Raw genomic sequence first — 19,362 nt, forward strand, 5'->3', positions numbered from 1 at the left:
GTATTCCCAATTAAACAATTATTATAGAGGATCATGAATGAAACAAAGTGTACTAGCCTTACTGTTTATATTTAAATTCTTAATGTAAATCTAAAACGAAATACTGCAATAATATAACTATTTACGCAATGCAGATTAGTTACGATCAAGTTACTTACTTGTCCGTAACCTATAAAGTTACACAGAAATCCGAATCTACGGTCACGACTCGATTCAAGGCGAAGAGTCGATCCGTGCTAGACGCTAATAGAGAATAACTGGCTTTGAAATTGATTTAATTGGGATCAACACGATTCTTATTTTTAGTTTCCTTTCGATTCCCACTTGTATGCACAGGGTATTTCAAAAGTAAATATCGCGATCAGAACACAGCGTGATCTACACGAATGTTCTAGATCATTGATTTTCTAAAATACTGATTTATTAAATCTAAATTATTCCAAATGTAAATACTCGAAGCTGATGCATGGTAAGAAGAGAATATTCTAAAAATTGTACGAGTGAGATGAATATACTATCCAAACATATATATTGCGTGTGTGAATTAACCCCTCGCCTCACGATTTACTTCTCAACTATGATCGATACACCTACTTTATTATTACTAATTTATTGAAAATAGACCAAAATTCTCGGTATATTATATGTCTACGTTTACTTTAAACTAGAATAATAAATAACAGAAAAATTTAACTTAATTTGTATTCACAAGAATTGAGTATTATTTATATTTGTTAAATTCTGTTTAACATCTTCACTACCAGTCTGATACGTTGTTATAAAGCAAGGGGTTAATTTTGGATCATTGCGTTATTATATGTTGCACGAATAATTTATTTAAAAACAATTGTGCGGTTAAAATAATATATACACCAATAAAATTCTCTTTCTCCTACAATACCTTGGAAAGTAACCTTCGATCGCGTTCGTTTCGGGACACTTTTGGAAATCTTCGAGGACGTTGCCATAGGATGCACATGCGTCGGAGATGAAGGCATGGAGGACCAAGTTGGTCTCGGGGTGGAAGTGGCGACCGGAACTCTCCACGTATCGAAGGATGCCGCTGTTGCTCTCCAAGAGTGTCTTCGAGCTGGGCCACTGACCACTTCTAATCCAGGCGACGGAATCGAACTCAAGGAGCCCCGATATCGCGAAGAATAGAGATCAGTGGAAAGGCGGCAGTCGCAAGGACTCGGAAGTCCTGTACTCGGGTTGCAACGAGACCAGAACCCTGCCAGGGAACCCAACGATTCACGACGGTGCACATCTGGAGTGCGAAGTCCGCAGCCCCGCGAGTTAAAGCAAGTCTGAAACGAAATCGAACACAGTTTCTTTATTATTGAAGTGTCAACTCCTGGACAAGCCCCCAATTATAGTATAAAATGCTTTAACACTAAAACTACCGGGCAGTTATATCGACTTTTTGAAATTTGTCTATAGAAACTCCACGAGTGTATCTACCGAGACTTCAATTGATTTACAATTCAGTATGCGTATTGTTAAATCAATTTCTTTAATCAATTCTCAGAGAAACATCTGTTATCTTTTTAATAATTGCAAAAGAAGAAATTAGGAATGGGTCACTTTGAGTCATCTGGTAGTTCTGTTGTTAATAAATGAATAAAGTAGTTTTCTCAGTTTTACGCTAACACCTGGTGTCCACTTTCTCATTGTTTGTACAAACAGTTGATTGTTTAATAATTTTTATGTTGTTGTTTCAAAGTGTATTACATGTAGTCTGGGAAAATATAGTCTAGTAATCGCTTTAGAGAATAATATTTAGAAAACAGGTATTACATTCCTTTTTTCATATTTCAATCATTGTGAAGTCTATTTACAGACTTCCGGTAGATGAAGTATTAATAGTTATCTCATTTCCATAGTCCCTACCATTTACCAAAAACTGTATTTACAAGCGTAATCTAATTTCGCAAGCATAGTTCTTCTGCGCATTATATTTATAATCCATTTAAAAAGCTGAATATGATTAAGTTAAAAATGCAAAATAACAAAAAACAGTGGGGAATAAAATTTAGTCTACATCTGACTGTTACAAAGTAAACTCTATAAGAATTAAACAACGGTAAATTTAGATTAAAATTTAGCAATACTTTCTAATTAATTTTATTTTTCTTTACCTGTCATTATATTTTATTAGTTACCCGTCCTTTAATATCTATAAATACATCATTGGAATAATAATTGTATTTCCAGACTATTTTGCAATCTCTTCTGTGATCTCTATAGTAACACAAAGTACATACTAATTCACGTTTTGCAATACTAAAGTGCGTTCAACGAGACGGGTCAGTGCAGACAAACAAAACATCAGCGTGCTTCCTATGATAACTATCCGAAGAACGTGAATTCGATTGTGTTCTATCAAACTGGTGATCACGTGCCTTTATTTAAAGCTGCTGAACCAACTCGTTGAATGAACGAACGCTTGCTTCATTTTCATATTTTCTTATATCATTCTCACTATCGTATTAGAAACTCGATTAGTAAATATCAAATATATTTCGATAAAAAAAAGTGTATCAGATACATTACATTGTGTACATTACTGTATAAGATAAGTTGGACAAAAAGGGCCCACTTTTTTTAAAAGTACCATTACATCATAAATATTCATACCTAGCAAAACAAAATATATTTATAAAAATAAATTACATATACAAAGAATAATTAAATAGACATCTGTGCAAAATTCGGTATGCCATTAAAAACAATTGAAAATATAGATACTTAACAATGTAAATGAGATCGTGCCATCTAAAGGGCCATCTTAACACTTTCGCGACAGGCCATAGCCAGACAAGACGTTTAGCTGAATACGGGCACATTAATTTCCAAAACTCTTCAGCCGAATACAACAAGGTTCCATTATTTGTAGGTATGTGAACGTAAGAAATATTGCATCTCGCTACGGTATTTATAGTTATTTGTTGCTCAAAGTTATCAAAAATGAAACATTTAAATGTATATAGAAAAAATCTTTTTTTTAACAAACTATATTCTTCTAAAGAATTTCAGATGACGTAGAACTATGTTTCGCGTGATTCTGCTAAAGAATTCGAAATAACATAAAACTACGTCGTCTGTCGCGAAAGTGTTTACATCAATGCCTATATCAAACGCAGGACGAATGGCACCTAGGGTATATTTTAATGAAAAACCAAAGCAAAACAAAGAATGACATGTTTATCTAAAAAAGTTAAGAATCCATCATTGAAAAAATTAGTATCATTTCAAGCTTTCAGATCATGTATGCATTCATCGAACGTAGTTAACTGATTAACACTTTCGCGATGATCGACGTAGCCCTACTTCATTTCAATCCTACGTAGTCCTACTATGTTAAGTTAAATGAACGAAAGAAAACGCAAAATTTTAAATCCAGTTATTTAACCGGTTCCCGGTATCATTAACACTAAAACTACTGAACAAGTCGAATAGACCCACTTCAGAATGTTTATTTTATTTTAAATTTGTTTCAGTGTACAGATAAAAGACTAGGAGATCCTTCGAATCTCAAAAAACCTATTGTTCTAATTTTTATACAAAACTGGAGATAAGTCACTCCAATTGCCCACTAGTTTTAGCATTAAACAGGATTGGATAACACGAGCGGTTGAAACGAAGGCAGCAATTAGCCATCCGTCTCAACGAGGCCATGGAACTGCGACGAACACCGAAGTGAATCGCATTAACTCCATTCGTCCGACCTTCCACGACGACGCATTTCCGTGTGCATACGCGCGCAACACAGATGATGCGTGCCGCCGACAAGTGGCCAGCTCACGGGTCGAACGGCAAGAATCATTTGAACAACGCGTTCCACACTTCAGGAACTGCCCCACTACGCTGATTGTTCGCGGTACAGCTCCTACGAGCGGACACACCCGCGCATTTACGTTTTAATTGTCTTCTGCGTAATATCCACGAGAATCGGTTAAACTCTCGGATGGCGAAACGTCTAGCGGTTGGATAAAATGGGGAGCTGAGTCATCTACCGTTCCTGATGGAGTTTATTATCTATGCATGAGAAACTAATCGATTCCGCCCTACCGTGCCCCGACAGTTGAAAATTCAGTTTTTCATGCGGCTTTCTTAACCCCTTCAACATTCATGTCAAGTACACTCATCATGTAGAATACAATTCACTTTTGCTGTTTATTGTGAAATTTAGGTAAAAATATTATATATAATGTATAATATTATAATTTTTGTAATTTTAGCATATTTTACAATATTTCCATAAAATAAAATAAAATAAAATTATAAATGTTTCAAGGAAACGACCAAAAAATTAGAATCATAAAAATAATTTTCCTCATAAAAATTAGAATAATACGTTCCTCGAGATTTTAAAGTCTTTTGTTCTTGTATCTGCACAAGTACATCAATTTCATTAATAATCTCTCGCAAGAGCATCTTCGTAATTTAAATACTTGCAAAATGAAAATTCTGAAATGGGTGACTTTCAATTTGATAGTTCTAGTGTTACGGGTATTAACCCTTTACACTCGAGAGGTCAATTTCAATCGTCACTTGATCTGATACCGTAAAATTATAAAGTTTAATATTTATCTGTTAACTGTGAAATTTAGTTTCAAAATCTCCTATTGTGTGTACAATAGAATCAAATAATTAAGTGCATACTCATCAAATGCAAGGCAAATGCACCTATAATATATTCTAATGAAAAACTAAATCAAAACAAAAACAAATTATATGTTTATTTGAAAAAACAAATAATTCTTCGTTGAAAGAATTAGTATCATTTTGAATTTTAAGATGTGTATATTCGTCGAATGCTGTTGACTGGTTAATATTAAATTTTGTATAGTGCATCGGTACATAAAATATTGAAATAAAATAGCTTCATTTCTTAATTTACGTGTGATTATTCTTCAAGTTAGTTTCAGAAAGTATCGTCTATATCTCATCAGAAAATACTGAATATTTCTAATGAAAAACTTTCGAGTGCAAAGGGTTAAATTAATTGAATCGATAACCCAGATTGGAAGTCGTACCGTTGAAAGATTTCAGGACAGTACTCCTTCCGATTAAGAATTTTACAATGTTCTCAGAGACCCTCGATTTCACATAAACGTCTATTATTAAAATGAAAGTTGATTATCTTAATTGACACTTAACCGTTTGTACTTGAAAGGTTTTTTAGTACGTTCATTCGTCATTTTGATTCGTTTCTAACACTTTTACAGTTAACACAAGGAAAAATACACGAATCAAGGAATACAACAATTATATTCCATGTATTATTATTAGACAGTGAATTAATACAGTGAATATAAAATTAATATTCAACGAAACAATTTGAAAAAACAAAGACTATATAATAAGTGATTTTTCTTCTTAAGAATTTTAAGAAATTAAAAATAAAGTAACAGCATTCTCAAATTCAATTCAAATTCTGCAAAATATTTCTCTGCTCTGAATTCTAGGTGTACATTCATATCTCTTATAAATATTACACCTACATGAAATCCGCTATCTAGTCATTATCTTATAAGTTTAATATTAAATTTCGGATAATGATATCGAATATCGAATTTTCGTTTCGGAAGATTAAATTTTAGTTTCATCTTCGTAACTTTTGAATGTCATCTTTAATTCAAATTTGCAGACGTTAATTATACACTTCATTGTATTGTATCTAAAAGAATACATATTCGTCTATATGAATCTCGGAAAGTACAGCTTGGAAAACAGAGAATTAAATATTCCCATAATTACATCAATCAAAATCGACTCGAACTTTTACTAAATAATACAGTGAACATTGGATAATAGCAACATCGTCATCCTCACTACATCCCCACAAGGTTCTTTTTAACACGCTATAGTGCTCGACAACCGACCGCGGTTGAAGGGTGTAACATGATCCGACCATTGTCGAACTCGACGATTTCAACGTCTCTTTCTTTTCTATTCGCAGGCCTTTTCTATATCCGAAACTTCAATCGTTTATTATACAAGTAATTATAATCGTAATTTTATCATGTTTAGTATCATTTTAATCAGAAAAACATAACAAACATGACAGTGAAAGTTTCATTCGCCAAAAGTCCAAAATAAAAGAGTTAATATTTTTTAATTATATCTTTAATATTGTCAAACGCTTCGAGTCTTTCTTTTTCCTTCACTCGCGTTGTCCTTATCGTAGAAAATTACGTTTACCATGCTAAAATCTTTGTTTTTTGGGGTGGATTCGATTCTCCTCTCATAATTGCAATCTTTCGGTCCCGTTGAGTGTTGCAATTATCAAATGTTCATTGTATTTCTAAAATTTAATATCCGACAAATCAACAAGTTCCATAAATGGAGTGTTATGTTCATATAAGTGCATATTAACCTGTTAACTGTGGAATTTTATTTCAGAAATTTCTGATAATGCTCGCAATGAAATCAAATAATGAAGTGTATTCTTGTTTAATGTAGGCCAAATACACCTATAATATATTCTAAAAAAAGCTAAAGCAAAATGAAGAAGAATTACATATTCATCTGAAAAAATAAATAATTTATCATTGAAAGGATTAGTATCATTTTGATTTTAAGATTACGTGTATAGTCGTTGAACGCAGTTAACTGGTTAAAACATGGATCTCCAAGTTGTAAGATCGAGGAAAAGCTCGAATAGAAGAGGTTAATTTTACTACAGCAAGGCCTCGATTAGCGGACTTAATTGTTGGACAGGCAGCTCGGTTGGATCGGGACTCGTCAAATAATCGAGACCCGGGGAAAAGAAATTAAAAATACAATTTATGTATGTACACGATAAACATTCTATTTCAACAGGAAATACGTTCCTTTTCACGATACATGCAAGGTGTGTCAAGACAGACGGTAAGTAACACCTGGCAGGAAATTATTTTACATGTACAAATAAGAGAATTCGTTGTCTATGTGTGATACTGAATAAAAATTGGTTAAACGCGTCTGTTCACAACTTGCTGTTTTTATTACTTATAATTACTACATAGATACTTGAAAACGGATTGAATTTAATACAATTGAATTTAATCAAATAACACATACTAAAGTTTGAAGTTAACTGAAATCTTTTAATTCATTCATGTTTAGTAATGTTCAATCATGACTAATAATGTTTCATTCATGTTTCTTTCTTTAATTTTATGCTGGTAGGAGTCTTTATCGCATTGAAAATTATGCACGCTTGCTGTATAATACAAAAATTTCGTCTTGTTCGTGTTTCAATTATCTCTTACATAATATGTACAAATCAATTAAATGGCTTCGCGTAAACTTTCCATTATGAAATTGATTGTGACAGTGTCTTTCTCGAAGGAGAGAACAGAAATGGCTATGTATCTCTATGTGTTGCATTTCAGTACAAAGATTTAGTTTTACGAATAAAACATGTATATTTCAGTAGAATCTTACTATATACTTCGATGTTTTATTTTGTTCATCGTGTCAGCACGAAAAACACTAAAATGTTACGAAACGTCAAATCTTTATTGCAAATTATTATTTGATGCAGCTATAAAGCATGAAAGAAATTAAAAAACCAAGCACAGAACGTGGCAAAAATAACTAAGCAATTTGAAGATATTGCAAATGTTTTTGCCAGACTGCTACGTCAATTGTTTTTTGTTACCCAAGAAGTAAAGGCTCTGAAAGATAACCACTGAGTGCACGTTGCCAAAGAAACCATCAATCTTCTGCAAAATCTGTTTCCAAGCCGATAGAAGGCTTGTACGCACTTACAACGATCACAGATACGTAAATAGTTGTATAGAGAATATGCACACAGTTTGTAAGCCAAGAAACTGTAAACTTTAATAAAAAAATTTCGAAATTATTCCTCGCCATTTTTACTAAATAACTGATATTGGAGCTGCAATTGAAATTTAATTCTTAAAATCGAAAAATGTACATATATGGAAATATTTAACACTTTTCTTTTACTTCTTTTTCATAAAGCCAGATATATATACGTATTTTATACAAACAGTGACAGCAATCTCGTCGCGAACAACATGGCTAGGGACACTAAAATATCAGTCAAGATACGGAAACACATAGTATGGAGCACACAACACAATCACCGAACAATACATGTATGTATGGAAATAGTTTGCAAACTGTCTGCAATATCCGCGCTGCCTGGCTGATTCTACGTTTCCCTTGATATACCGATTGTCCGTCTTTTTACCGTGCACCCCTAATAGTCAGTTACCAAAATAAAAAATATCCCAAATATTTTAGGTTGAATTGCAATCCTCGCTATCAGTAATTAGAAATTTCAAAATTTATGTAGTTGTGAGACCTCGACTTTCGAGTATGGTCATTACTGGCGCGCGGCAATAACAAAAAACAGAAGCGAGACCAAATGCGACAGAGTGAAACGTGACGATAGAAAACAGAATTCTCTACAGTTCCGTCTTACACCATCGCATTCTGTCCCGCTTCTATCCTTTGTTATTGCTGCGGATCAATCTGATTATACGTCGAAAACTAAGGTGGCCAAAACATCGTGACTGCAAGAGTCCCGTTGCCTCCCTAACTTCTCGCCACGAAGAATAACCGCCAACACTTCTCAGCCGGAAAGCACCTAAACCTTCATGCTCATGAAAACGTATAGGACAACTCTGAATCCAGATCAAACCCTACCTGTGCGTGTGGATCGTGGCAGAGGTGATCGGCGCTTCTGGACAGCTCCGGTACCATGCTGGTGAAGCTGATATCCGAGAGCATCACTCGTCTAGCCTCCCGGGTCTTGTCGGAAAGTCGCAGTCTTCCAGGTACACCCGTCGGCAAGGCGAATTTGCTTGGCAATGTGGTAAACGTATGTGCCACTTTGTGCGCGAGGTAGCTTTCCGAACGCCAATGGGCCGGAAGTGCGGAGATGTCCGTTTGAGCACCAGATTCACGTCTCGCGCCACTGATCCTGTCCATCACCGGTCTCAACGGCGCGGCACTCTTTCGGCGACTGCTCGCCAGAGCTTCTCGATGGATGATCGGCCTGAACAAACCAGGGATTGAAAAGGTTACGAAAATAATTATTTGAAATTGTTATATCGATTCTGACTGAAACAGTTATAAAGAACTAAAATAAGTCGTAACTGTTATTCGGTATATCGGTTTCGCTTCCGATTCTTCATAACAATAACAGTTATGATGTTGACTTCGCTTCTTGAGACAATTATGAAGAATCGAAATAAGTTTTCAATCCCTGGTCTATTAAGAATACTACAAATATTAGTTAAACATGCTATTAATTTATGTGTGACCCATAATAACCCATCTTCTTTCAATGAGGACTGCGGAAGCTAAAAGGTTGAATACCGTTGCCCTACAGACCTGTATGACTTTGAAGTCATACACCAATATATTGGCATCTCGTTGATTTACTTAATTTTTTACCGTAAGATAGCGAATGAAATTAAGTAATTAATTAATTTAAACTTTTATACGCACAGGCGTAAACGTCCAACGTCTTTGTAACTTTAAAGTCACAAAATATATTCGTTTTAATGAAATTATTAAAACTATTGAGTACATTGCTAATTTCTGAACACAGGTTGATATTTATCAACTTCGTACTACATAAAACTTTTCGTAATCATAAAAAAGAATTCGCCCCATAGTGTTAACTAAAAATGAGTTTTGAGCCTAGAGCCTCAAAAGTTACAGCGATGACTCAAGCTTAACCCTTTATTTTCTGAAGTGTTCTTGGACTTTCACTCTGAGGCCTATATCGACATTATTTAATTCAATAATAGCTTAATATGGCTAATTATTTATTCAAGAATACTTAAGAGGCTCTGAAAAGGTACTTGTATATGATACAATTTTTGTTATTTGCTCATAATATCATAATGATATCATACAAAATCATAGTAGATCAATTTCCAAATGGAAATTCTCAAATCTGGTTTACTCAATATTTCGTAAGTATCTGAATAGGCAGGTAATACTTGTTTTCCCAAGTTTCTAAATATCCCATGTATCACAGCTTTAATGTACCTACACCACTTCGAATATGTGTTCTGCAACAGGTGGTCGAAAATTTAAGAGCTGATTTTCCATTGCAGTATACAATGTAAAGCGGGAATAAAAATATTGTATAATGGTGGTGTGAATAAAGAACTTCAGTAAGTAAATGGGAGTGTGTACAGTGTTATTCCTAATCTTGCTACATTCTTCGAACTTCCTTTAACACGATTATATTTTCATTTCTTTAACATTATTACAATTGTTTAATCCTTCTTGAGCCCGCCATGCCCTCATCTCTTTAAAATGCTCTTTCAATTTGAAGAATGTATAAAAAAATTGTTACCGATATTCATATTGATTATTCCACAACATCACTTCAAATGTATAGCTGAATTGAGGATCGTAGCAAAGAAAAACAGGGATCTGATTTTACTGCGATAACAGATTTTAATCATTAATAACTTAAAAATGAATCTGAAATCTGAAACTATACAGATTCATTTTACATTAGTCATTCTTTCTTGCTTTCAATAACACCAGAAATTATGTAGATATTTAATTTAAACGAGATGCGCTGAGTATTCCATCTCAGAAGATCTAAAATCACTTATTTCAAAGGACTTGTTAATAAATAGACACAAAAATATAATCGATAAACTTGAAATTAGCGAATCGCCGATAATTAATGATATAAAGTCTTAAAAATATAGTTCCTTACAATATAACTTTATTCATCGAATCTGTTACGTTAATTAAACGATAATATTAGACATACTAATAAAAAGGCAACGTGTTTTTACAAAACATGATACATTCCTCAATAAATTACAAAATATCGTTATGCGTGGCTCGCACGAGAGTTATTTCTAGTTAGCATAGTAAAACTACGTTCACAAAGAAAAACAAACAAAAAAAACAGAGATGTTTCATAAAAGAAAAACCTGATAATTTTAAGAAATCAATATTCATGATCAAGGAATGGTATATCTATTTAACTTAACGATAAAAAGTGGTATGTTTCTGTCTAATCTCGAAATTGTGAATACAAGCTAAAAAAGTGTCCGAGTAAATAAAAAGCGTCCTAGAGATTATTTATGGTAATTAGGTATACGCATGATTTGTTAAAACTGTTTCAATTTAGAAAGAAGGGAAGCAAAAAGTATTTCATTAGACAACACGTTTAACTTATATAGAAGGTCAATTATATTCAGTACGGTTGCTGCAACAAAAATTGTACAGCTTGCGATGTAACTGTGAATACGGATATGAGTATGCACTAATGGACAGGAAACGTGATTAAAGTGTCGCCTCATTTACGTATACGTCGCTCATGAAGACTGTTCACATCTGGCGAGTTGGAGCATACTAAAAAGGGAGTTGGAAACGAATGAAAACGTTTCATTGCTATTAAGCGCCGAGCAACTAATTAAACCGTTTTCATGCGTGTACTATCGTGAGAATTTTCTATCGAGTAACGAGACAACAGTTATTACCATTTATTATTTCAAGGACTGCAAAAGACATTGTGAACTTTTCTGTTGAGGTTAAATGTAAAATCATTTCCTCCGACTATGTTTCTTCAAAAAATATAGAAAAAGAAATAAAAACTGAAAGATATGACAACCTTAACACTTTCAAGAATAAATGAAAAATATCGAAAATTACATATACCTATTTCTAAAGATTACCACATTATTTGATGGAATAATCTTTGATACAATAATTTTTAATTTGATTGAACTAACAAACACCAAAATTCTACAAAACCCTTTTTAACTGCAACTATTTATTCAAATGACTCCAATGTACAACGCAATTTCTTCTGTTACTTGTTGTCATAAAAAGAGAAAGCACATTAATATTTATAATGCATGTTCATAAACAATTAAAGTTTTCGCAATGTAACCAATAATTAACTTTTAACTCCACTGATATACAGTGATATCTCAATCTTTTGCTAAAACTGAAACCTACGATACCCCAACAGTGATGCCTACCAACAGTCCACCCCACTAGGACCATTGAAATGTCACAAATTCGAATTCTCTGTAGCACAATGGAGAACCACTGTAAGTTACCATTTAAATCGGACACTGTACATCGAGTCTAAGCTTCCGGAAAACAAACCTTTAACAATAATACCGCGTCGATGGAAAGCAAAAGACAACGTTGCACAAGTTATCTATCTTTCATCGCACTGTTTGCAACACTGCACCGTAACAATCATGTTCAACGCTCAATCAGAGAGTTCGAGCGCGTGTAACGTAAATGTAAAAGAAAAATCAATACGCTCTATCGTTTAGTAGTAAAATGCGTTCGTTACCTGTAAGCTGTGGGCGGCGCAGCCAGCGTGTTCCTCCTGACCGCGTGTCTGGTAGGTTGTTCGGGTTCCTCGACCACGCCGCACTTGCTAATGTCAGTCTCGACCAGCACCGAACACTGCGACCACATTTTATTCAACCTGGTGTTGGAGCTCTCGTCGAATCTATCGACACTTTCCTCGCGGTCAATACTGGAGCTCTGCGAGGAAACAGCTTCCTCGACAGAGCTGGTCTTCTCGCCATTGCAGACCAAAGACTCTCCCTCAGCGGACTTAGCGTATTTCAGGAGAACAGGTTGTCCAACGGCGGCCGGTTGTTGCCAGGACTCCGTCTCCGTGATCGAGACGAGGTCTTCCTGCAAACCAAGATCACGGCAGGTTTCGTCCGTTGTGAATATCAGCTCGATGTCGTCGAGTTCCTCGGACTCGTTTTCCGACTGATCATTGGTCTTCGACTGATCGGTCGGCTGGTTCTGTCGCTGCTGTTGCTGTGTCATCTGGGTGTCCGGGTTGTCGCTGAACACCGAGTTGTCACCGTCCGAGACCGACTTCAAGCTCAAATCCTCGAGATCTTTATCGGGCACTTCCAAACGGTCACTTTGCGCCTCAATCGCGTCCTCTTCCTCGGCGCTCTTAGATTGTTTATCGATCAACACGGGAACCGAGCCCGCACTCGCAGCAGCCTTTTCATCCGAGCCGACCTCGGATACCCGTGTTCGAACCTGAACAACGGTATCCCTGTGGTCCCTTGGCATGGAACACTTAGCATCCCCGAAAGACGATTCTCCCTGATCCTTGGACGCTTTCCGGGTCGACTGCGATGACTCCGGCAAGTCGTCCGCGACGACTTTGTCTCTAGACGTGTCCATGGGTACGCCTGCTTCCTCTGGCAGACTGATACCGTTTGCAGGGTGAGAATTACAGCAGGAATGTAGCCGCGTGTTATACACGCTACACGTGGTTATTAATAGGTGCATTGGGAACGGTCGCGTTCCTTTTAATTAACGCGACGCTATGAAGCGCTTTGTCATCGAACTGTGTGTAGCCGTGGGTAGCGAATTATGAACAAACGTCGGCGGGCATTTATGCGTGTGTGTCATTGCAGAATTTACTGTGAGTTGCCGGCTTTTCTGGCGTATCTCCACTCCTTCGCAACGACTAACTTTTCCATGGAAGTGTTGTTTGTTTGTGGACCGGTTTAACGATAGAACTACCGGATAGGTTGTAATTACCCACTCTGGTTTTCTTCTTTTAGAATTGCTGAAAATTTTTAGTTGCTTTCGCGAGGAATTGTAAGAAAGAAATTATCCATTAAATGTAGTGTTGTAATTTGCAGAAGAATTACGAGCTACTCAATTTATTTGTCCAGTAGTTCTAGCGTTGATGTGAATACGAAGAATTCTAGCAATACCAAAAACTGATTTGATAGCTTGAAGTGAAAATCTCGGATAAACTAACAAATACGGAAATATTATATATTAACTAAATTGTGGATGTTATTATGAACGTAGACTTATCTTAACGTAGATTTATCTTATATAATGCAGGATGCAGTTCTAGTTTACAGTAATTCTACGTTTATGAAATTAATGGTTAACCCTGCTACATTTATATTTTTATTGTTATTCCATTCGTTTAATTATTTTCCCTTCAGTAGCGTTTTCCCTTCAAGCTAATTGCACCAGAGGATGAATCGGAACGAAATAAAAATCCGATTTATATTTGTTATACTGGAGATTATACTTTTAGTTCCTTGTTTGTAAGAAGATTTAAAAATTCTTTTTCATTCTTAATTATTAAGGTTCCAATGTTTTAATTTTATTACATTCACATAGGAAATTATCCGATTCGCCTCGGTCTACCCTACAGGGAAATCATTACTAGTGCACGTATTTTGAATTTGTTAATAATGTTTCAAATATGTAGATAACAGTGAGGGCCGTAGCAGAGTTAAACGAAAAGAATCGTCTCCCATCGTAGATTAAAAGATTTCCAGAACCATCAGAGACATGGAAATGATGCGTCACAAGGGACAAACGAAATCCACGGACAAGCTGTTTAATTGCTCACGGAGACTCGTTTCGAGACTCACATTTTGATGTCCTCTACTGCGAGTGGTAAAAGAGGAGCCTGGGGCGGCGGGCTTGTGGCAGCATCACTAGAAAACTCACTGTTCCTGCTTAGGATCTTCCGCCTAAGGACGTGATTCTCAAGAGCGAGCCTCTCAACGACGTCAACGTAGCTCTCGCCAGAAAAATCACCGACGCTCTCCTTAAGACGGCGTAGCTCTTCCCGCGAGGAGTCCAGCGCGGAGCGCAGCGATATCACAGTCTGGAAAAGAACGTGACAACATCGTGATAAAGCTAATTCAACGTTAGACGATGCACGGCAAAGAGATAATTGAGTGAAAGGATCATGTCAACACCTTGGTTGATCGAAGAGATACAATACATTTAATGAGTCACGTCGGTAACCGTAAACCTACACGCGCATTGACTAATTTGCGTAATTAATCTTAACCCTTAACTGTCTAATACCTGTCTACCGATGTAAGTAGTACGATGACTTATAGTCGCGAGCGCATACGAAGACGAGTTACGTAAAATGTAATCTGATTACTAGACTGCGAATCTTTAGGCAAATTTACATTTTTAAGAGCATAATCGGCAAAAGAGAATTAAGATAGAGCATTACGCTTTGAATATTTTATATATTTTTTCATATCATACGGATTTTGTGAAACTTTATATTCCCAAAATGCATTGAAATCCGGAATCTACGGAGAAGACCAATAATTAAAATATAATTTTTGTTTCAGTTGAAAGTCCTTAATATGTTTAGTTAGACTTTTAAGTTTGTAGATGAAGTTACACCATTTTCGAAATAAAAGTCTATAGAATTTCATTTAGCAATAAAATTTCCTTTTAGTAAAGAAGTTAATCATTTACTCAATTCTTTTAAAAATGGACTTACACCACTTTCAAAGTAAATAATCCATACTGTCGGCCAGGAAAAATAATTTGTGATCAAAGCAATTATTCCATTAGAGTCATTGTTACTAAATTGTTCACTACTAACCATTAATAATTCATTAGAAAAATAAAATATTCCATTTTCTTTCTATGTCAAAATTTACCTAAATCGTACAAATTAATGGCAAGAAAAGTAATGTTCCATTTGAACTGAAATGAAGTGAATGAAGAAATTAAATATTTATTAATCACAATATTATAAGGTAAAGAGTTAATAATTAATCTTCAGGACCTCAGTGTGCGTCTTAAACGGCAGCTTTAAATTCGCCTTTCTCTTATTTGGATTATTAGAACTGAGGAACAATGTATAACGACCAGTTAAAATTATATCCCCAAGGATCAAACTGTCCCGAAATGTGAAAGCTTCTCCCTGTAGTTATATGAAGAAAACGAACTCTCTATACAGAATGAGTCGAGAACAGGCCGTTGTGATATGCGAGGTGACTATCATACCTTAACAGAAAAATATTTTAAATTAAAATTCATTGATATCTTCTTTTATTAAAAACTAAAGTTATCTTATACCTTTTAAACGGGATTACGCATTTTTTATTTCATGTTTTTAAAATATTAAAAAATCAAATTAATAATACTCTGTAATTCTAAAAGAAGTAAACTTATATCCAAAGTTACAATCCAGAAGCTTGTCTAAAAAAAGAGACAATATAACGTAAAAATAAATAGTACAAATAATACACAAGTAATAAATATTTAAAATTGAAGGAAATAATTGAAATTAAAATAAAGATAAAATAATTCTCTATATAAACAGATGTATTAGAATAATTAGAAATTTGTGTAATCATTATGTTAACAATTATGATACTTATAATAACAGTGTGGCGGCATAACGGAACACAAGAAAGGTTTTCTTGCCGTGCGGATGCTCTAGCCCAGGTAGCACGGGTAAGCAAACATCAGTGTTGCAGACCCGTGCGAGTGCGTTAAATTGTCGAGCCCTAAAACGGGCGATGAAACAAACAAACTACCTAGCTCCGCACGTGGGGGAAAACCTTCCTTTTCCGAACGGAATCATGGGAATTTCCATGTGCCCCATATCTTTGTCTGCGGACAAGGATGTGGGGGTGAAGCGACGTTAAATGGAAGCCGCCGTGATAGCCACATCCCAATTCACGTCCATTCGTTCTGGCGCTAGGTCAGACGGAAGTCTTTCCGCGTATTTTATAAGTGTTGAGTAATAAATAAGAGTTTTCGTTAAAACTAGTCAGTCATTTCACACCCTACTACCCACAAACAGTATGACAAGACTTTTATTTAAAAGAAAGATAATAATAACACGGCAAAGGATTGAAAAAAGTATTGTACATGTACATACTTATGTAAAAAAATAAGAATTAAATATTTAAGCTTTAACCGTAATTATAATTGATATCTTAATTACTTTCTTTTAAAATGTAATAAACTTTTGATGCAAGTTTAACATTGTTTAATAACGAATATTTTTATTAATATTCCTAAAATTAAATCAAATCAAAATTACACCTGATTGCGGATCAAAATATTTCTAATCATAACCTATGAAATTTTAATTTTGAATCTAATTGGCCTGAATAGAACACGTTAGGATTAATCTAGTAGATTTTTGAAAACTCAAGGTCATGGAATCAGTACAGTAAAGAGAGTGAACGAAAATGAATGCCATCGATGGAGATAAAATCGATGATTCGAAGTGTGCAAACCACCTGCTCCCCTTTTCCCCATCATCCAATTAATTGCTCGCGCGGCAAAATTGAACGAAGTGTCGTTAACATTGTTTGCTCCAGTAATTTAATTTTTGCTCCTTCACTAAAAATAACTGCGATCACGATGGCGAAAGCCATTAGCATGATAATAGAAAAGATTGATAAAAGAAAAATGATTAATGAAAATACGAATCAAACGCAACTGCATGATAAAGTTAAATCACAAAAAAAATATTAATGTATTATATAATTTGTAAACACTTTTATTCTCGGCAGTAAAAGTTTCAATACGTAATAATAACCACAGCATTATACTGAAAACTTTGATAACAGTTGTGACTAATGTACATATATTTTATTAAATTTATTGATAATGAACGAATCAGAGTGATATATCACATTAAACTTCGCTTACTATTTAAGCAATCGTTGCATTAATACTGGTTAAACTAAATTAAAGTCATCGTTAAATTAAGAAATAAAATGTACCTGAACCTAGTTAGTTTATCAGTATGATTTCAATATTAAATTAATTTACAAATTTCCCCAACAAAAATATCACTCCAAATTTACTTCTGACTTGAACCGTGTTAAACGGTACACATACAAGAGTTAAAAATGTTGCAGGATTTTTGATGAGTCGTCACCACAAAAAAAAAGTGGTAGTAAAGGTATTAACAAGTCAAACCTGATGCAACGCTCTCACGACGTCCAAACCGGGGATTCCCGGGGATGGCAGGGTAAGCTGCAGCCCCTGATGGTGAGACTGCCGACCAGCTTCAGCTTCCATGCCTCCTCCTCCCCACCCGATGATTCCAACGAGTCCTTACTACCGCCACAGATCATGCCGAAACCTCTTTTTCCGTTGTCCGTTTGGTCACTCCGGTTAAGATTTCACCAATTTCAAATCATCTCTATTATCGCGCACTTATGACCACGATCGATCCTCCAGCAAGTTTCAATCTTTCGGGACAACACGATTGAACGTCACGGACGATGGACCACCGCTGCGACGAATCTCTAATTCCATGGAAACAATTGGAAGATTTCATTCCTTTAAATCTAGGATTCCCTCCCTCCCTTCCTCACTGTTTTCCATACCCTACACACGACGGAAATCCCACTGACACCCTTATTAGTAACGTTATAAATAAACCCGAAAATGTCAGGGATAGTTAATGCGCGTGACGTATTAGTTACTAGGTGTTTTCCGTACGAAATTGTGAAGGTGGCGTGGCTTCTTAAAATGTCAACTTTGTTAATGGCGCGAAAGAAAAACCGTGCAACAGAATACCGTTCCGCATCGCTCTTTTTCTTTTGAATTAGAAACATTATTAACATGGAACAACGATTTCAAAAGGACCTCGGGATTTTAATGTCGCTCGAGCGTTTTTGCGCTACACGAATATTGACTAATCGTGAATTTTCTATACATTGAATTTTATTGTTATAAGATTTCTTGAACGTCTATACGAATTTTGAAATTAACCACAAATCAAAGAAGAAATGATTCTTCTTTAAAATGAATTAGTTAAATTTTACTTTTATTAATGAAGTTCATAATGTGTCACATTTACGTGTATAATATCACGTAATTGCGAACCAATATTATATCACGTTTCTTTGGATTTAGAAAATCAAAAAACCATTGAATGAACAGAAGATATAATATTAACGGAACAGCGTCAGAATTATATTTACAGAATAAAGTATAATTTAATGTGAAACTTACTTTCTACGTTAATCTTGAAATAAATAAAGATCATTATAAGAATCTACCAGATTTAATTTCAGAAATTATTGTTTTCCCTCAGAAAGCGACACCGTAAGTACTGCGCGTAATGCCATACGGATTGATTCACTTTTACACACGCACTTTATCTTCACTGTTCGGAACGTACTACTATTGCCGAGAGCATTTACGACGGTGCTTGAACAAGAATTTCCAGTGAACAATCATCGTTGAATTCGTAAACGACGCTGGTCGATATTTTCATAAAAATTAGGAATGTTTATAGATACCACACAAGTGTAATCACTAACTGTTTAAAATCTATTAAACTCGATGTCGCTATACTTCCACTCAAACACCGATTATCATTTTGATCCTAAATTTTCTTCTTACTTGTCCAATACACGAAAATTACCCGGTTAAATCATTTACATTACAGAAAACGTTCACTTATATTTTAGCTGTATTATTACGAAAATTATTTTCTCGTAAGTATGACGCGGCAGCGTAATTTTCATACGAATGTCAACAATATAGCTTGAGCTGTCACTTGCCCTTTAATGCAGACGACGGGATAGAAAT

General features: G+C 35.1%; 1 protein-coding gene across 13 annotated transcripts in view; it reads right to left on the bottom strand.

Annotated features, from left to right (window-relative positions):
* LOC116430920 (uncharacterized) overlaps positions 1 to 19,362 on the bottom strand; it is a 71,077-nt gene that overhangs the window by 51,602 nt on the left and 113 nt on the right. For 9 of the 13 annotated variants that reach the window (XR_012998582.1, XR_012998585.1, XR_012998583.1 and 6 more), the window contains exons 1-6: positions 18,781 to 19,360; positions 17,737 to 18,068; positions 14,406 to 14,644; positions 12,317 to 13,207; positions 8,668 to 9,019; positions 902 to 1,307 (exon numbers count right to left, since the gene is read on the bottom strand). Coding sequence is in view for 8 of the 13 variants with exons in the window: in XM_031985633.2 (XP_031841493.2) it covers positions 902 to 1,307; positions 8,668 to 9,019; positions 12,317 to 13,207; positions 14,406 to 14,644; positions 17,737 to 17,838 (1,990 nt within the window). In the remaining 5 variants the exon portion in view is untranslated. Of the gene's footprint in view, positions 1 to 901; positions 1,308 to 8,667; positions 9,020 to 12,316; positions 13,208 to 14,405; positions 14,645 to 17,736; positions 18,172 to 18,780; positions 19,361 to 19,362 lie in introns of those variants that run through there. The other 4 variants (XM_031985636.2, XM_031985635.2, XM_031985637.2 and 1 more) reach the window with 4 other exon arrangements.

The sequence above is a fragment of the Nomia melanderi genome, chromosome 5, assembly GCF_051020985.1.
Source record: "Nomia melanderi isolate GNS246 chromosome 5, iyNomMela1, whole genome shotgun sequence".
Taxonomy (NCBI): Eukaryota; Metazoa; Arthropoda; class Insecta; order Hymenoptera; family Halictidae; genus Nomia; species Nomia melanderi.